Here is a 13409-nt window from a genome sequence, read left to right on the forward strand (position 1 = left end):
TCCACAGCAGAATTAAAATACAGGAGTACAGGACCCATCACCCCGTAGAGGGGCGGAATCAGAAATGGACTTGGCCCAAGCTAAACCAATATGTGTTTCTACATTTTCCAAGTGTCTTTCAATATTTCCCAAGGGTCCAGTGGCATTCATTGAGCATGATAGAGCAACAATATAAAGTTTCTCATATTCATGAAAATAAGAGTGTGATATAGTTCCTAATTGTAATGTGTAAACCTGATAAAATGAGATAGAATCGATTTCTTCGTACAACTGATTTTCTAGCAGAACTTCAATCCAACCAAATAAAATGATTTTCTAGAAGAGTTGTATTACAAGGAGAACGATTTTCTTGAAGTGTCTTTAGTTCTAGAAAAATAGTGCCTTTTTTTCTGGTACAAAACGAGTTGAAGACTTTTTTCAATACACGGAGCAGGCCTGAATATAGGTCGCCGTTTCAAGTTGAACGGGCTGCCGGCCTACCGCTGACAGGTTCGCCAAATCCAAACGCACCGATCCAGACCAGCGCACCGGCCCGCCGACGAAGACCATGGCGACCAAGGACCCCGCGGCCACCGGCGGCGAGCCCGCCATCGGGATCCCCTACCACCCGGCGCCGGAGGCCCAGGGGCACTACTACTACTACGCGCCGCCGCCGAACCCCTACGCGGCGGGGATGTCGCCGCCCAACGCGATCTACGCCGGCGCGCCCAAGGGGGTGGCGCTCCAGCAGACCATGTTCCGCGACACGCCCGCGCCCTTCCACTGCCAGGCCTGCGGTGAGGCCGCCGTCTCCTCCGTCCGGTAAGCCCGTGTCCCTCCTCCCACCCATCCTTGTCGTCGCTCCCCCAGCACCTATGTGGTTGGTCGCATCTTATTGTTCGGGGTTCGTAGGAGAAGAGTTCAAGCCTGGAACATCGAAATGCTTTGGCCATGGAATATGGATAGGTCAAGATGAGACGTTGGTTACTTATTAATTTGGAAATCTAATTTGTCCAATCAGGACAAGCTTTAGTGCTGCTCACTTTGGTGTGCTGTAGGTTCTTGCTCTTCTTGGTGTCTTTGAATGTTTGGCTTGGTTGGTAAAGAGATCGTGTTCATTGTTTTATTGTCCATGGTCTACTTTACTGTGATTCGTGGGAATTGGACTAATTGTTTCTTGCAAACTTCGCAATGTTGTTCAATTGTGAGTATGAGATGAAGAGAGAAACTCTTGATATCAGTTTCTACTGGTAGTGGCACCATATGGCTCTCGCCTTAAACAAACCAAGCTGGAGTGGCACCGGAGAAGGGCCTTCTTCCATCTATCTGAAGGCACTGTGATGACAATCAGGATCTCTTCCTGAAGGACGCCTCCAATACATCAGGATGTCCGCTACGTGTCAGCCAATACCAGATCGTATGTTGTACGCTAAAGCAAGAAGACCATACCTTGCTTGTTGAACCATCCAAACTTATGAGTGTGAAGGCCTGGACCCTTCCCTGCTACAGATGGCGACAGGCATCCAGATCCAGATCATTTAGTTCCTCTTACCCCTCAGGTCTCCTTGCTATGATCAAGTGGCTCCTTTGCTTTGCAGCTTCATGGTCCCTGACCTCTATAAACAAGCTAAAGTGTGGCTAAAGAGTAATCTGTTACTCTCAACTTTGTTTAACAGCTCGTTTTTAACAGCTTTACCACGTATGGAATAGCCGCAGGAGCACTCAAGATTTATGGTGCTACCAAGACTTCTTGACTTCATATTGACACCATGCCTCATTACTCCCAAATGGACTCAGTTGGAGTACCTTAAGGAGCACTGGATAAGAAATTCCATCAGGAGATCTGCTGTGTATCAGCCAGGGCTGGATCGCATGCTGGAAGCTAAAAGTGAGGAGACCATACCTTGTTACATTGGACCAGTCAAACCGATGAATTAGAGGCCTGCTCCCCTCACCACTATAGGTCGTGACAAACATCTGTATCATCTTATTTCTCTCGCCCCTCATTCCCCCTTGCTAGAATCAAGTGTATCCTTTGCTTTGGTTTGCTTTACTTGATGGTCCCTGACTTATATGGAAAAGGCAAAGGATATTCTGTTACTTTGGATCATATTGTTTGAAATCATTTTTTTAGCATATCAATTTTAGTGTCTTTACCACATTGGCACATTATGGACAGCCACAGAAGTAACCATGGACTAGAGGTGCCATAAACAGATTTTCGACTTCCTAGCCTTAAAAAAAACAGAGTTGAAGTACCTCAAGGGGCACTTTGCCATCTAATGGAAGATACCTTGATTGCCATATGGATCTCTCGCCATGCACTAGAAGGTCCACAATGTGTCAGGAAAAGTTTAATCATATGAATAGTACATATCAGAACTTGTGGTCAAGCTAGATATTTAGGACCCCCCCCCCCCCCCCCCCCCCCCCCCCACCCACCCCACCCCGCGGGGCGGGTTGGACCATACAAACCTACGATGGTATGATCATTGATCGAGGAGCCTTGTGTCACCTTGCTACTATATATGGCGACAAAATCCATTCTGCACATATGAATACATGATATCAACCTAAGCCTAGCCAGTACTTGACACACTATTGTTAGTAGGACCATTGTCAGGTATAGGTTCTATATTGGAGCAGACATATATAGCATACGTGATAGATACTTTACTGGTTTTCTTTGTTCATGGTTCTGCAAAACTTGAATATCTACGTTGTCACCCCCTTGGGTCCACTTGCTATGATGCTCATGGTACATGTATAATTTACTTTGCTTGGTCTCAGTTATCTTTGCTTTGAATGGTCATGGGGATCTGTTGAGGGAGGGGAGCATTTGGTAGTTTGGAAGTCAACTTTCCAACCATCATCTAGCAGTTGCGCGGGGGTCAATTGAGTTTTTCTATTCGATATATTTCGGTTGCCGAGAATATTCTGGAGACTACTTTAAGTTTTGTATGGAGGCACAATTTAATTGAAAGATCTGGTCCAAACTCCAGAATACGTGAAGGTGGCATTAAGCTGTTTAAGATTGACTAGAATCTGGTCGCCTTTTTTTGTTTTTGTTTGTGGCTGCCCGCTTCTAATTTTTCGTATTTTTGGTGTGTCCTTGGGTGGGATGACTTCTTTCACCCCTGTATTTTATCTCCTGCCTTTTTTAATGAAATGATATGCAAATCTTTTGCGAGCTTACAACAACAACAACAACAAAGCCTTTAAGTCCCAAACAAGTTGGGGGTAGGCTAGAGTTGGAACCCAGTAGAAGCAATCAAGGTTCAGGCACGTGAATAGCTGTTTTCCAAGCACTCTTATCTAAGGCTAAGTCTTTGGGTATATTCCATTCTTTCAAGTCTCCTTTTATTGCCTCTACTCAAGTCAACTTCGGTCTTCCTCTGCCTCTCTTCACGTTACTATCCCGGCTTAGGATTTCACTACGCACCGGTGCCTCTGGAGGTCTCTGTTGGACATGTTCAAACCATCTCAACCGGTGTTGGACAAGCTTTTCTTTCATTGGTGCTACCCTTAATCTATCACGTATATCATCGTTCTGAAATCTTTTGCGAGCTTGAGAAAAAAAAGGTGTGGCTACAATACCACATTTTTTGCTGAAATCCTCCTCTTGCCCTGATCGTTAGCTGGAAAGTGATATGCTCTGGCTAAATCTGAGCCCTTATGTTCATGCATAATTTTCTGTCAACCATTTTCATTTTGGGTACTGGCGTCCAGCAAGACATGCAGAGGCTTCATCACAGCTAAAATGAAAAATGAATCCACTTGTTCCTTTGTGTTAGACTGCTATATTATGGGCTGTAGCTTGGGCTATTAGCATTACTGTATGGGCTGTTACGCCCTGGGCTTGGGCTGAGTGCGCCTGTAGGCGCCCCTTGGGGTTTTATGGTAGATGATCTTGGTTTAGGCAAGGATCACCGTTGATTGGGTGTTTCTATAAACCCTTGACAATCCTTGCCTATATATTGTATTGATTTGATACCTCCATAATCAATCTACTGAGTTTTCCCGAGCCATCTCTTCTTTCATGGTATCACGAGTCTAGGTATTCCCCCGATTCTACCTCCACTGCCCGAGCGCGCCTTTTCCCCTCGGCTGCGCTCCTCCCACCCATCTGCGCCGGCTTCCCTGTGTTGCGATGCCTGAGACTCCTCCCCCCTCTCCCAAATCGGTAGCCACCGCTGCCTCCAAGGCTGCTGTCCCCACGGTATCCAGTCTGGACTCCGATGCCCAGGCCAAGGCTGCTGCTACCGATGCGGATGCCGCTGCGCGCCTGCGCGTAGCCAATCGAAAGGCTAAGCGCGATGCCGCCCTCGCGCGCGCCGCCACAGCTGAGAAGGAAGCCCAGGCCGCTTTGGAGCATGACGCTGCCGTCGCCTGTGCTCGCGACGCCCTGGCACGCGCTGAGCAGGAACGCGCAGCCGCTGGCGCTCCCGCGGACGGGGACGATGAGGACGACCTCTCCGATCACGCCTCCGACCACAACGACAACACCGATCTGCATCAAGCCCTCCTTCTGCAAGAGGTTGCTGCAATCGCCAACCTCCACTCCCATGCTGTTGTGGTCCAGAACATCCGCAATCTTGTCACGGTTGTTCTCGACCTCAACGCCAGCAATTTCAATCGGTGGCGCGATCAGTTCCTCCTCATCGTTGGGAAGTATTCCCTTCAACACCATGTCCTGCAGGACTTACCGGCGCATGGTTTCCCTGACTGGCAGCGCATGGATTGCGTTGTCAAGTCATGGATCCTTTGCACCATCTCCGACGACCTCGCCGCGATGATCTCAGCGCGCAACTCCATTGCCCGCGACACTTGGCGCGTCGTGGAGTCCCAGTTCTTCAATAACCGCCAGACACGCGCCCTCATCCTCGACGCCAAGCACCACAACTTTGTTCAAGGTGATCTATCCATCACCGATTACTGCAAGGAGCTCAAGCGCATGGCAGACATGCTTGGTGACTTAGGTGAAGTCGTCACCGACCACACCCTCGTCCTCAACCTCATTCGCGGTCTGAATGAGCGCTTCAAGATCGTCGGCATGCATCTCCGGCGAGGGCGCCCCTTCCCCACGTTCCTAGACGCGAAGGCTGACCTCCTAGAGGTCCTGACGATGGAGAACACGTCGTCGTCTCAATCGACAACACTCACCGCTTCCACCACTACGTCAGCCCCGTCGCGTCCTCCTGTTGTTAAGCAGCCTGCAGCCTCCAGCGTAGGCTCGCGGGGGGGGGGGGGGGGGGTTCTGCTCCCTCCAAGAACCGCTGTGGAAAACGCGACGGCCGGCGCGACGGCGCTGGTGGCAACCCGGCGCCCACTGGTACGCAGCCAGGTGCCCAGTCCAGCGCGCCCTTTGGTGGATAGTTTAAGCCTAGCAGGTCCAGCTCCGAGGACGCGCCATGGTCCTTCTACCGCCCGTGGGCCGGGGCCATCCAAATGTGGCATGGACCACAGCCTGGGCAGCGGCCTCCACTTGTGCCACTGCCTGGCACCCCTCAGCACGCTCTGCTAGCCCAGCAGACTCTTCAACAGCATGATGTGCCTACCCCGGTCGTGGAGAACGTCGGGTCTTGGACTGCACCACCCCCAGGCTACTACCAGCTGCACGCCAGACTTCCTACATGGGATCAGCCATCTCTGGCCTCGACATTCAGCACCATGACGCTACAACAGCCACAAAACAACAATGACTGGTACTTCGATTCAGGTGCAACCTCTCACATGTCCTCACATTCCGATTCGCTTTCACATACTACTTTGCGGTATCCTACTCCATCGTCCATTGTTGTCGGTAACGGATCCTTACTCCCCGTTACATCCACTGGCTCTACAGTTATTTCACCGTCTTTACGTCTTAATAATGTGCTGGTTTCCCCACAACTTATTAAGAACCTAATTTTTGTTCGCCAGTTCACTATCGATAACACCGACTAGGTGTTCTGTGAAGGATCTTCTATCTCGGAACGTGATCGTCAGGTGCAATAGCTTCGAACCGTTGTACCCTCTCCGGCTGCCAACTGCTCAATCCTTGGTCGCCGCCATTGAGTCTTCAGTTTGGCATCGCCGCCTCAGTCATCCTGGACACGAGGCCCTCTCAAAGCTTGCGTCGAGTCTTCCTACTTATCGTCATGATACTACTACTGTTTGTCATGCATGTTAATTAGGTCGTCATGTGCGTCTTCCAATTCAATTGTCAACTTCTCGAGCGTCTAATAAATTTGATTTGATACATTGTGATCTATGGACATCACTTGTTCTTAGTGTCTCGGGCTATAAATATTACTTAGCTATTCTTGATGATTGTTCACATTATTTATGGACGTTTCCTCTAAAGTTGAAATATGACACTTTTCCGACAATCGCTCACTTTTTTGCCCTTGTGTCCACTCAGTTCGACACCACCATCAAGGCAGTTCAATGCGACAACGGTCGTGAGTTTGACAACTCCAGCTCCCGCACGTTCTTCCTTACCCATGGTGTTCGCCTCTGCATGTCGTGCCCATACACTTCCGCCCAGAACGGTAAGGCCGAGCATATCATTCGTTCCATTAACAATGTGATTCGCTCCCTACTGTTCCAGGCTTCCCTACCACCCTCATTCTGGGTCGAAGCTATGTAGACAGCCACATATCTCATTAACATCTTGCCCACCAAAACGCTGAGCTCATCCACCCCGCACTTCGCCCTCTTCGGCACAGCGCCTTCCTATGATCACCTACGCGCTTTTGGCTACACTTGTTATCCCAACTTGTCCGCCATAGCTCCCCACAAACTTTCCCCTCGATCCACCTTGTGTGTCTTCCTGGGATATTCAGCTCATCATAAAGGATACCGTTGCCTTGATCTCTCTTCCAATAGAGTTATCATCTCGTCACGTCGTCTTTGACGAGTCAGCATTCCCCTATGCTGAGCATGCCTCCACTCCATCCCCGGCAGACTTTGATTTTTTGGACATTACTGACTATGGGTCGGCTCCCATCAGACCAGCACATAAGTTTCTATCTGCAGGCACTGGTCCTTCGACACTCGCACAGCCACGTGCGGCTGCGGCTGACATCGATGATGACCTGGCTGGTTCAGCAGCGCTTGAGGCGCTCCCAGCCAGTCCACCAGTTGCGCCTGCCCCCTCGTCCGCACAGCCACGGGCGGCTACGATGTCACCATCGCCTACACGGCCACGTGCGACACCGACTTCTTCGACCTCGCCGTCACCTGCAGCTTTGGCCGAGCCGGGCGGACCTTCGCCCGGTTTCCCGCCGCTGCATGTCTTCTCGGTGCCCGCAGTCCGTCACGTCTACATGCGCTGGGAGCACCCAGCTGTTGTTCAGCCAGCTGCTGCCCCTACACCGTGCCAGGAGAGCCCAGCTGCTGTCCGGCAAGCTGCTGAGCGCCTAGCTACTGTTCAGCCAGCTGTTGCACCTGCGCTGCTGCCTAAGGGTGCTATTGTTGTCCCCCCAGTGATCAACCAGCACCCCATGGCCACGCGCGCGAAGACCGGTTTTCGGATTCCTGCTCTCTATCATGCTACGTCACTGTCTCCAGTGCCCAAGATCTTCCGCAGTGCACTTGCCAATCCGAATTGGCGTGCTGCTATGGAGGAAGAACATGCTTCTCTTCTCCAAAACCACACATGGGATCTTGTCCCCCCCCCCCCCCCCCCGGGCTAATGTGGTCACCGGGAAGTGGATTTTCAAGCACAAGTTCAACGCCGACGGGTCACTTGAGCGGTACAAGGCACGCTGGGTCCTTCGCGGCTTCACTCAGCGGCCTGGCGTGGATTTTTCAAAGACTTTCAGTCCAGTTGTGAAGCCTGCCACAGTTCGCACCGTGCTTTCTCTGGCTCTGTCTCACTAGTGGCCCGTGCACCAGCTCGATGTGAAGAATGCCTTCCTACATGGCAATTTGTCCGAGACAGTGTATTGTGTACAGTCGTCTGGTTTTGAGGATCCCACCCACCCGGACTTCGTGTGTTAGCTCAACAAGTCCTTGTATGGGTTGAAGCAGGCTCCTCGCGCTTGGTATAGTCGGTTCGCCACTTTTCTGTTCTCTCGGGTTTGTCGAAGCCAAGTCAGACACCTCACTCTTCATCTACAGGCGCGGCTCAGATATTGCCTATCTCCTCCTGTATGTGGATGACATCGTCCTCACAACGTCCTCCCCGGATCTCCTTCGGCGGATCATTTCGGCCCTCCAACAGGAGTTCTCAATGAAGGATCTTGGCAAACTGCATCACTTTCTCGGTATGCATGTTCAGCAGTGTGGTGACGGTCTCTTCCTTTCGCAGCAGCAGTACATGCTGGATATCTTGAACCGTGCTGGGATGGCTGAGTGTAAGCCGTGTTCTACTCCAGTCGACACAAACCCCAAGGTTGCAGCTGCTGATGGTCCTCCTGTGGCTGATGCAACAGATTATCGAAGTCTTGCTGGCGCATTACAGTATCTGACCTTCACACGGCCCGACATCGCCTATGTTGTCCAGCAAGTCTGCCTTCACATGCATGACCCACGGGAACCACACTTGGCAGCACTCAAGCGCATCCTTCGCTATGTTCGGGGCACTCTCCACTTGGGTCTACTATTGCGGCCATCTTCTGCCACTGATCTTGTGGTCTACCCTGACGTTGATTGGGCTGGTTGCCCTGACACGCGCAAGTCCACCTCGGGTTACGCTGTGTTCTTCGGTGATAACCTCATCTCCTGGTCCTCCAAGCGTCAGAATACAGTCTCCAGATCCAGTGCTGAAGCTGAGTACCGCGCGGTGGCCAATGGTGTTGCTGAGGCCTCGTGGCTGCGTCAGCTCTTGCTCGAGCTCCATGCCCCCCTTCGGCGTGCTACTTTGGTCTATTGTGACAACATTAGCGCCGTCTACATGTCTTCCAACCCGGTTGAGCATCAGCGCACCAAGCACATCGAGATTGACCTCCATTTCGTTCGGGAGAAGGTTGTGCTGGTAATGTTCATGTCCTGCATGTGCCAACCTCATCCCAATATGTGGACATCTTCACCAAAGGTCTTCCATCTTCGGTCTTCACAGAGTTCAGGTCCAGCTTGAACGTGCGCGATGGCAACGATCAGACTGCGGGGGCGTGTTAGACTACTATAGTATGGGCTGTAACTTGGGCTATTAGCATTACTGTATGGGCTGTTACGTCCTGGGCTTGGGCTGAGTGCGCCTTTAGGGGCGCCCCTTGGGATTTTATGGTAGATGATCTTGGTTTAGGCAAAGATCACCGTTTATGGGTGTTTCTATACACCCTTGACAATCCTTGCCTATATATTATACTCATTTGATACCTTCATAATCAATCTACTGAGTTTTTCCGAGCCATCTCTTTCACTTTGAACAGGTCAAAGCCAAGCCTTGCGTCCGTTGTGGCTTGCATGATGCCCTTCATGCTGGGGGTCTGCTTCCTATGCCCTTCGATGGACTGCCTCTGGCACAAGTACCATTACTGCCCCAGCTGTGGCGAAAAGGTTGGGCTTCTCGTTCACACGCTCTGTTCTCTCGAGCTTAGGCTTCCATGGTTTTTTCATCTATCATCTTTGTGATGAAACTCTGCAGGTGGGTGAGTTCAGGAAGTCCGACCCGTGCCTCGTCGTGGATGCGGCCCGGTGGTCCGAGCCGAGCTTCGCCGTGCCTGCGTAGCGCACATGACCAGCGAACGGGGCCAAAGTGAGAGTGTCCGTTGCTCTTGCGTAGTCTGTATTGCATATAAAAGATGCTACTGGCATGTTGCATGATGTATATCCTGTAGCTGAAGTGCCGTTGCGCTCTAGTCTCTACTCTCTACCTTAGAATTGATTTTTCTTCTTCCTTTGGGTCAGAATAAATGTGCTGCTGTTAACAGTGCGTAATTGAACCTACATGTGTAAATGTGTAATCAACAAGGGAAGAAAAGAGATGGGTTACAGAATTGCAGGACCATCACTGCAGTAACTCTGGTTAACGCTGTTTTGTTTTCCTACCTTGTGCTACAGTAGTTACCAGTCTGATCCACGCAACCTGTTCGCTTAGTCGTAAACGGTCGTAAATTTTTAGTCAGAACAGTATTTTTTTTATACTAAACCAGCCAGCAGTAATAACCAACGATCGAATATGATTGTATCCGCACCCGCCGAACAGGCTTATGGATTGCATGGGATGTGGACAAGCGATGGGCCTGGGGCGCCCTCCACGGCCCCAGCCTGTTGTGGCCGTGGATAGGATAGGGTCCGCAGCGTGCAGCTGACAGTATCGTGGCATGCACTGTCAGCGACTCAGCGTGTAGTGCTGGAGACGACTAGTACGTGCTAACAAATCTGCAGAACTCCAATGCTTGACTGCCACTGCCATCTAATCTATGCACGACTCCTGGTAGATGATACTCCAGTAGCTGGTAGCTGCCATGGCCAGCCTTGGTGTGCCAATGCGTCATTATGGACGAAAGATTCGAAACAAACCAATATATACCGGATTGTCGAGTGATCCCGGCATTTCCAATTGCTCGTCGGCCGTCGAAGTTGACTTCGACTAACCAGATGTTGGCCGGGGAACTATTCCTTTTTCTTTGAAAAAAAATATTTATGTGGCATGGAAATGATGCTGTTAGGTGAGCAATAATAGTGTGATCCGGTAATGTTGTATTAGTTAATGTTGACATAGCAAAAATAGCCGCAGACACACAAAATAATGTCCTCTTGATCGAAGCAACCGAACGCTTAATGATATATAATATGTGGCCATGTCAATATATATATCTCGTCATTCACCTTTATAAGATTGCAATTTGCAATGCAACCACCTCTTTTTCCATTTGCTTGGGCGAACTTTAATCCATCTTCATCTTGTGATGGCCAAAGTCATCACATATGTTTCGTTATCGGGGGGGGCATTGTCTCCCATTGAATAAATATAGGTGTGTTGTGCCTCGCTGGGTTGCTGACCTTCTAAGAAAATCTCACATGTTACTATTACACATAAGCTTTTTAGAGGTGGTTGGATGCAGTGGCGAGGGTGAAGTAGAACCAGGGGCAATTTACATGAACATATAGTCAAAGTGTATATTAAGAAAAAAGCTTCAGAATTGCTAAGACCAGAAATATGCAACTAGCGTGGAGAGAGAAATGTGTGCTTTAATCCTTGCATGCATGGTGACATGCAGATGCATTGGTAAAGTAACATACATGTATTGAAAAACTTCGCATGGCAGGGGGGAGGGGCGCTTTGGCCACCACTAAGCTCCGCCCCTGGTTGGATGCAACTTTGTAGAGGCGGTAGAGGCAGGTACCGAGACACCTCTAGAAATCGCTAGAGGTGGCTAGGATTCGTTCCGCCTCTAGAAAACGATTTTTAGAGGTGGACCAAATTCCAATGGCCTCTAGAAATCGCTTTACATAATATGCAAATCAGGCTAAAAACTAGCAAAATTTTAAACCTAATAGAGGCCTACCAGCTAACTCCCTCCAAACCCCAGTCACAAGTCGTTCGAACTCAGGAGCTCTAGCCTCACGTGCTGCCTTTTTACCACTACACCTCAAAGTTACTTGTGATCAAATGACTGGATACATATTCACCTTAGCGAATATTGTAATGCAATTAGAGAATCTAAATGAATTCAAATAAAAAAAATATGAACCGGAAGGTTTGAGATCTCTTCGATTACTACAATTTTAGTTTAGGTTGTTTCTCCATCCGAGTATACTTTGGTTTAGACAGTTTCTCCATCCGAGATACTTTGAAAAATTGAAAGAATAAATTTCAAAATTTGTCGACCGCGAATTGTGATGGAGTGATGGGCCAGCGGCAGGGGGCGACATCGGGCACTCTACACTACACTCGGGCGACTGGGCGAGAACACGATCGGTCGATTGGTCGTCGAGACGTGATGTGCTGGGCGTCGGAATAGACGACCACAAGAAAGATAAACGGTGGTGGACAGGTCATCTCAGAGTACTATTTTTTCTCCGTCTTTCTCTTGCTAGACTCGAAGGGGAAGCTCCAACTAACGATTGGGGCCGCCAGAGAGATCCAGGCCTTGAGCATCGCTCCATTTTCAAAATTCAAATCTCCGTTCCATTTCGTGATCTCTCCCAGGAAGTAGGAACACCTTTTGATCGATCAACTCCACGCGACCGCTTCCATAGTCGACAGTACCTAACAGGCACGTGAAGAAGGGCAAAAGAGCAAGCCCTTGTTTAGGTCCTAAATTTGTCACTATGCAAAAAGAAGATTCTCCGTTACATCAAACTTACGGTACATGCATGGAAAACTAAAAGTAGACGAAATTAAAAACTAATTGCACAATTTGGTTGTACTTTGCGAGACGAACATTTTTAGCCTAATTAGTCAACGGTTGAACAATTATTATCAAATACAAACGGAATACTATAGTAGAGAATCTGGTACTATATAAACTTTGCACGTCCAAATTTTGACCGACTAAACGCCCCCCAAGGAAAAAAATACCAGAAAAATCCAGCTGAATCTGCTCAGCTCAGCTGTTACGTAGGCACGCAACCGCTGGCGCTGCCTCTGCCAGTCTGCCTGCATGCGTGTGGTGCGGCGCTGCTGGCCACCTTTTGACCGAGGAATCCGGGGCGGGCCGTGGATCGGTCCACGGTCAAAACCAGCGCGTCCGACTTGGAACGTGAGGTAGCAGCTGATGTATCCTACTCACACCGGCCTCGTGCGCTGCATGCTCTCACGTACGTTGAAGAGACGCGCCGGCCGGCCTCCTCATCTATTCCCTGCCGTCGAAGCAAAGCAAAGTTTTACAAGTTTACTACTCCTATATACATAGTTTACAGAGGAAACAAACAGGCGACAGGTCAGGGGCGTGTTTTGGTTCAGTGGTTCATCCAACGAAACGGTGCATGGTAATTGCCTAATTGGTCAAGGGCCACCACGGTCGCGAGCGCGCGCTAGGATGACGAGACGGTAAATAATCAACGATCGTTTACGATGAAATGAACAGGCTGTTAGGTGATGGCCTACTGTGGGGACCAGGGTGGTGTGGTGCAGCTGAGATGGCGTGCGCCTGCTGTGGGGACCAGGGGGCTGGCTGTGTGCCTGTGTTTGTGCTGTACGTAGGGTGGTCAGGTGAACACCCGAACGCACTATAGTCAGGTGCATGTACATGGATGTGACCCTACTTCTACTTGAGTGTAAATTTTGTGTTCAATGGGTGTAAATTGACTATTCATAAATGAGAATGATCAGAATTACTTGAATAGTTATATGATTTTTTTTGTTTTTTATTTTATTTTATTTTATGTATGTTTTATTTGCTTCTCTTTTGAAAATTTTTAATTTGGCTTTCATAGAAATAATTTGGTTATTTTTTTTGTTTGTTCAATATTTTTAGATTATTTGGATATTTTTTTGGCTTTTTTTATTTTCTGTATGTTTTATTTGGTTTCTCTTTGAAATTTTCTAATTT

The 13409-nt window shown here is 49.2% G+C and overlaps 1 protein-coding gene across 1 annotated transcript; it reads left to right on the forward strand.

Moving 5' to 3' along the window:
- The first annotated feature begins 453 nt into the window (after window positions 1-453).
- Window positions 454-9938, forward strand: LOC136477416 (GSH-induced LITAF domain protein). The gene is made up of 3 exons (XM_066475573.1): window positions 454-801; window positions 9339-9465; window positions 9554-9938. Exons 1-3 carry the CDS (start codon window positions 548-550, stop codon window positions 9635-9637), a joined length of 465 nt encoding a protein of 154 aa, XP_066331670.1. The 5' UTR covers window positions 454-547; the 3' UTR covers window positions 9638-9938.
- Window positions 9939-13409: the final 3471 nt, after the last annotated feature.

This window comes from Miscanthus floridulus, chromosome 8, assembly GCF_019320115.1.
Source record: "Miscanthus floridulus cultivar M001 chromosome 8, ASM1932011v1, whole genome shotgun sequence".
Taxonomy (NCBI): domain Eukaryota; kingdom Viridiplantae; phylum Streptophyta; class Magnoliopsida; order Poales; family Poaceae; genus Miscanthus; species Miscanthus floridulus.

Bases quoted from the DNA above. Each gene is read 5' to 3' on its own strand.
- LOC136477416 (XM_066475573.1), top strand. From the start codon at position 548: ATGGCGACCAAGGACCCCGCGGCCACCGGCGGCGAGCCCGCCATCGGG. The intron at 802-9,338 runs GTAAGCCCGTGT...CACTTTGAACAG, and splicing joins GCCGCCGTCTCCTCCGTCCG to GTCAAAGCCAAGCCTTGCGT. The intron at 9,466-9,553 runs GTTGGGCTTCTC...GAAACTCTGCAG, and splicing joins GCCCCAGCTGTGGCGAAAAG to GTGGGTGAGTTCAGGAAGTC.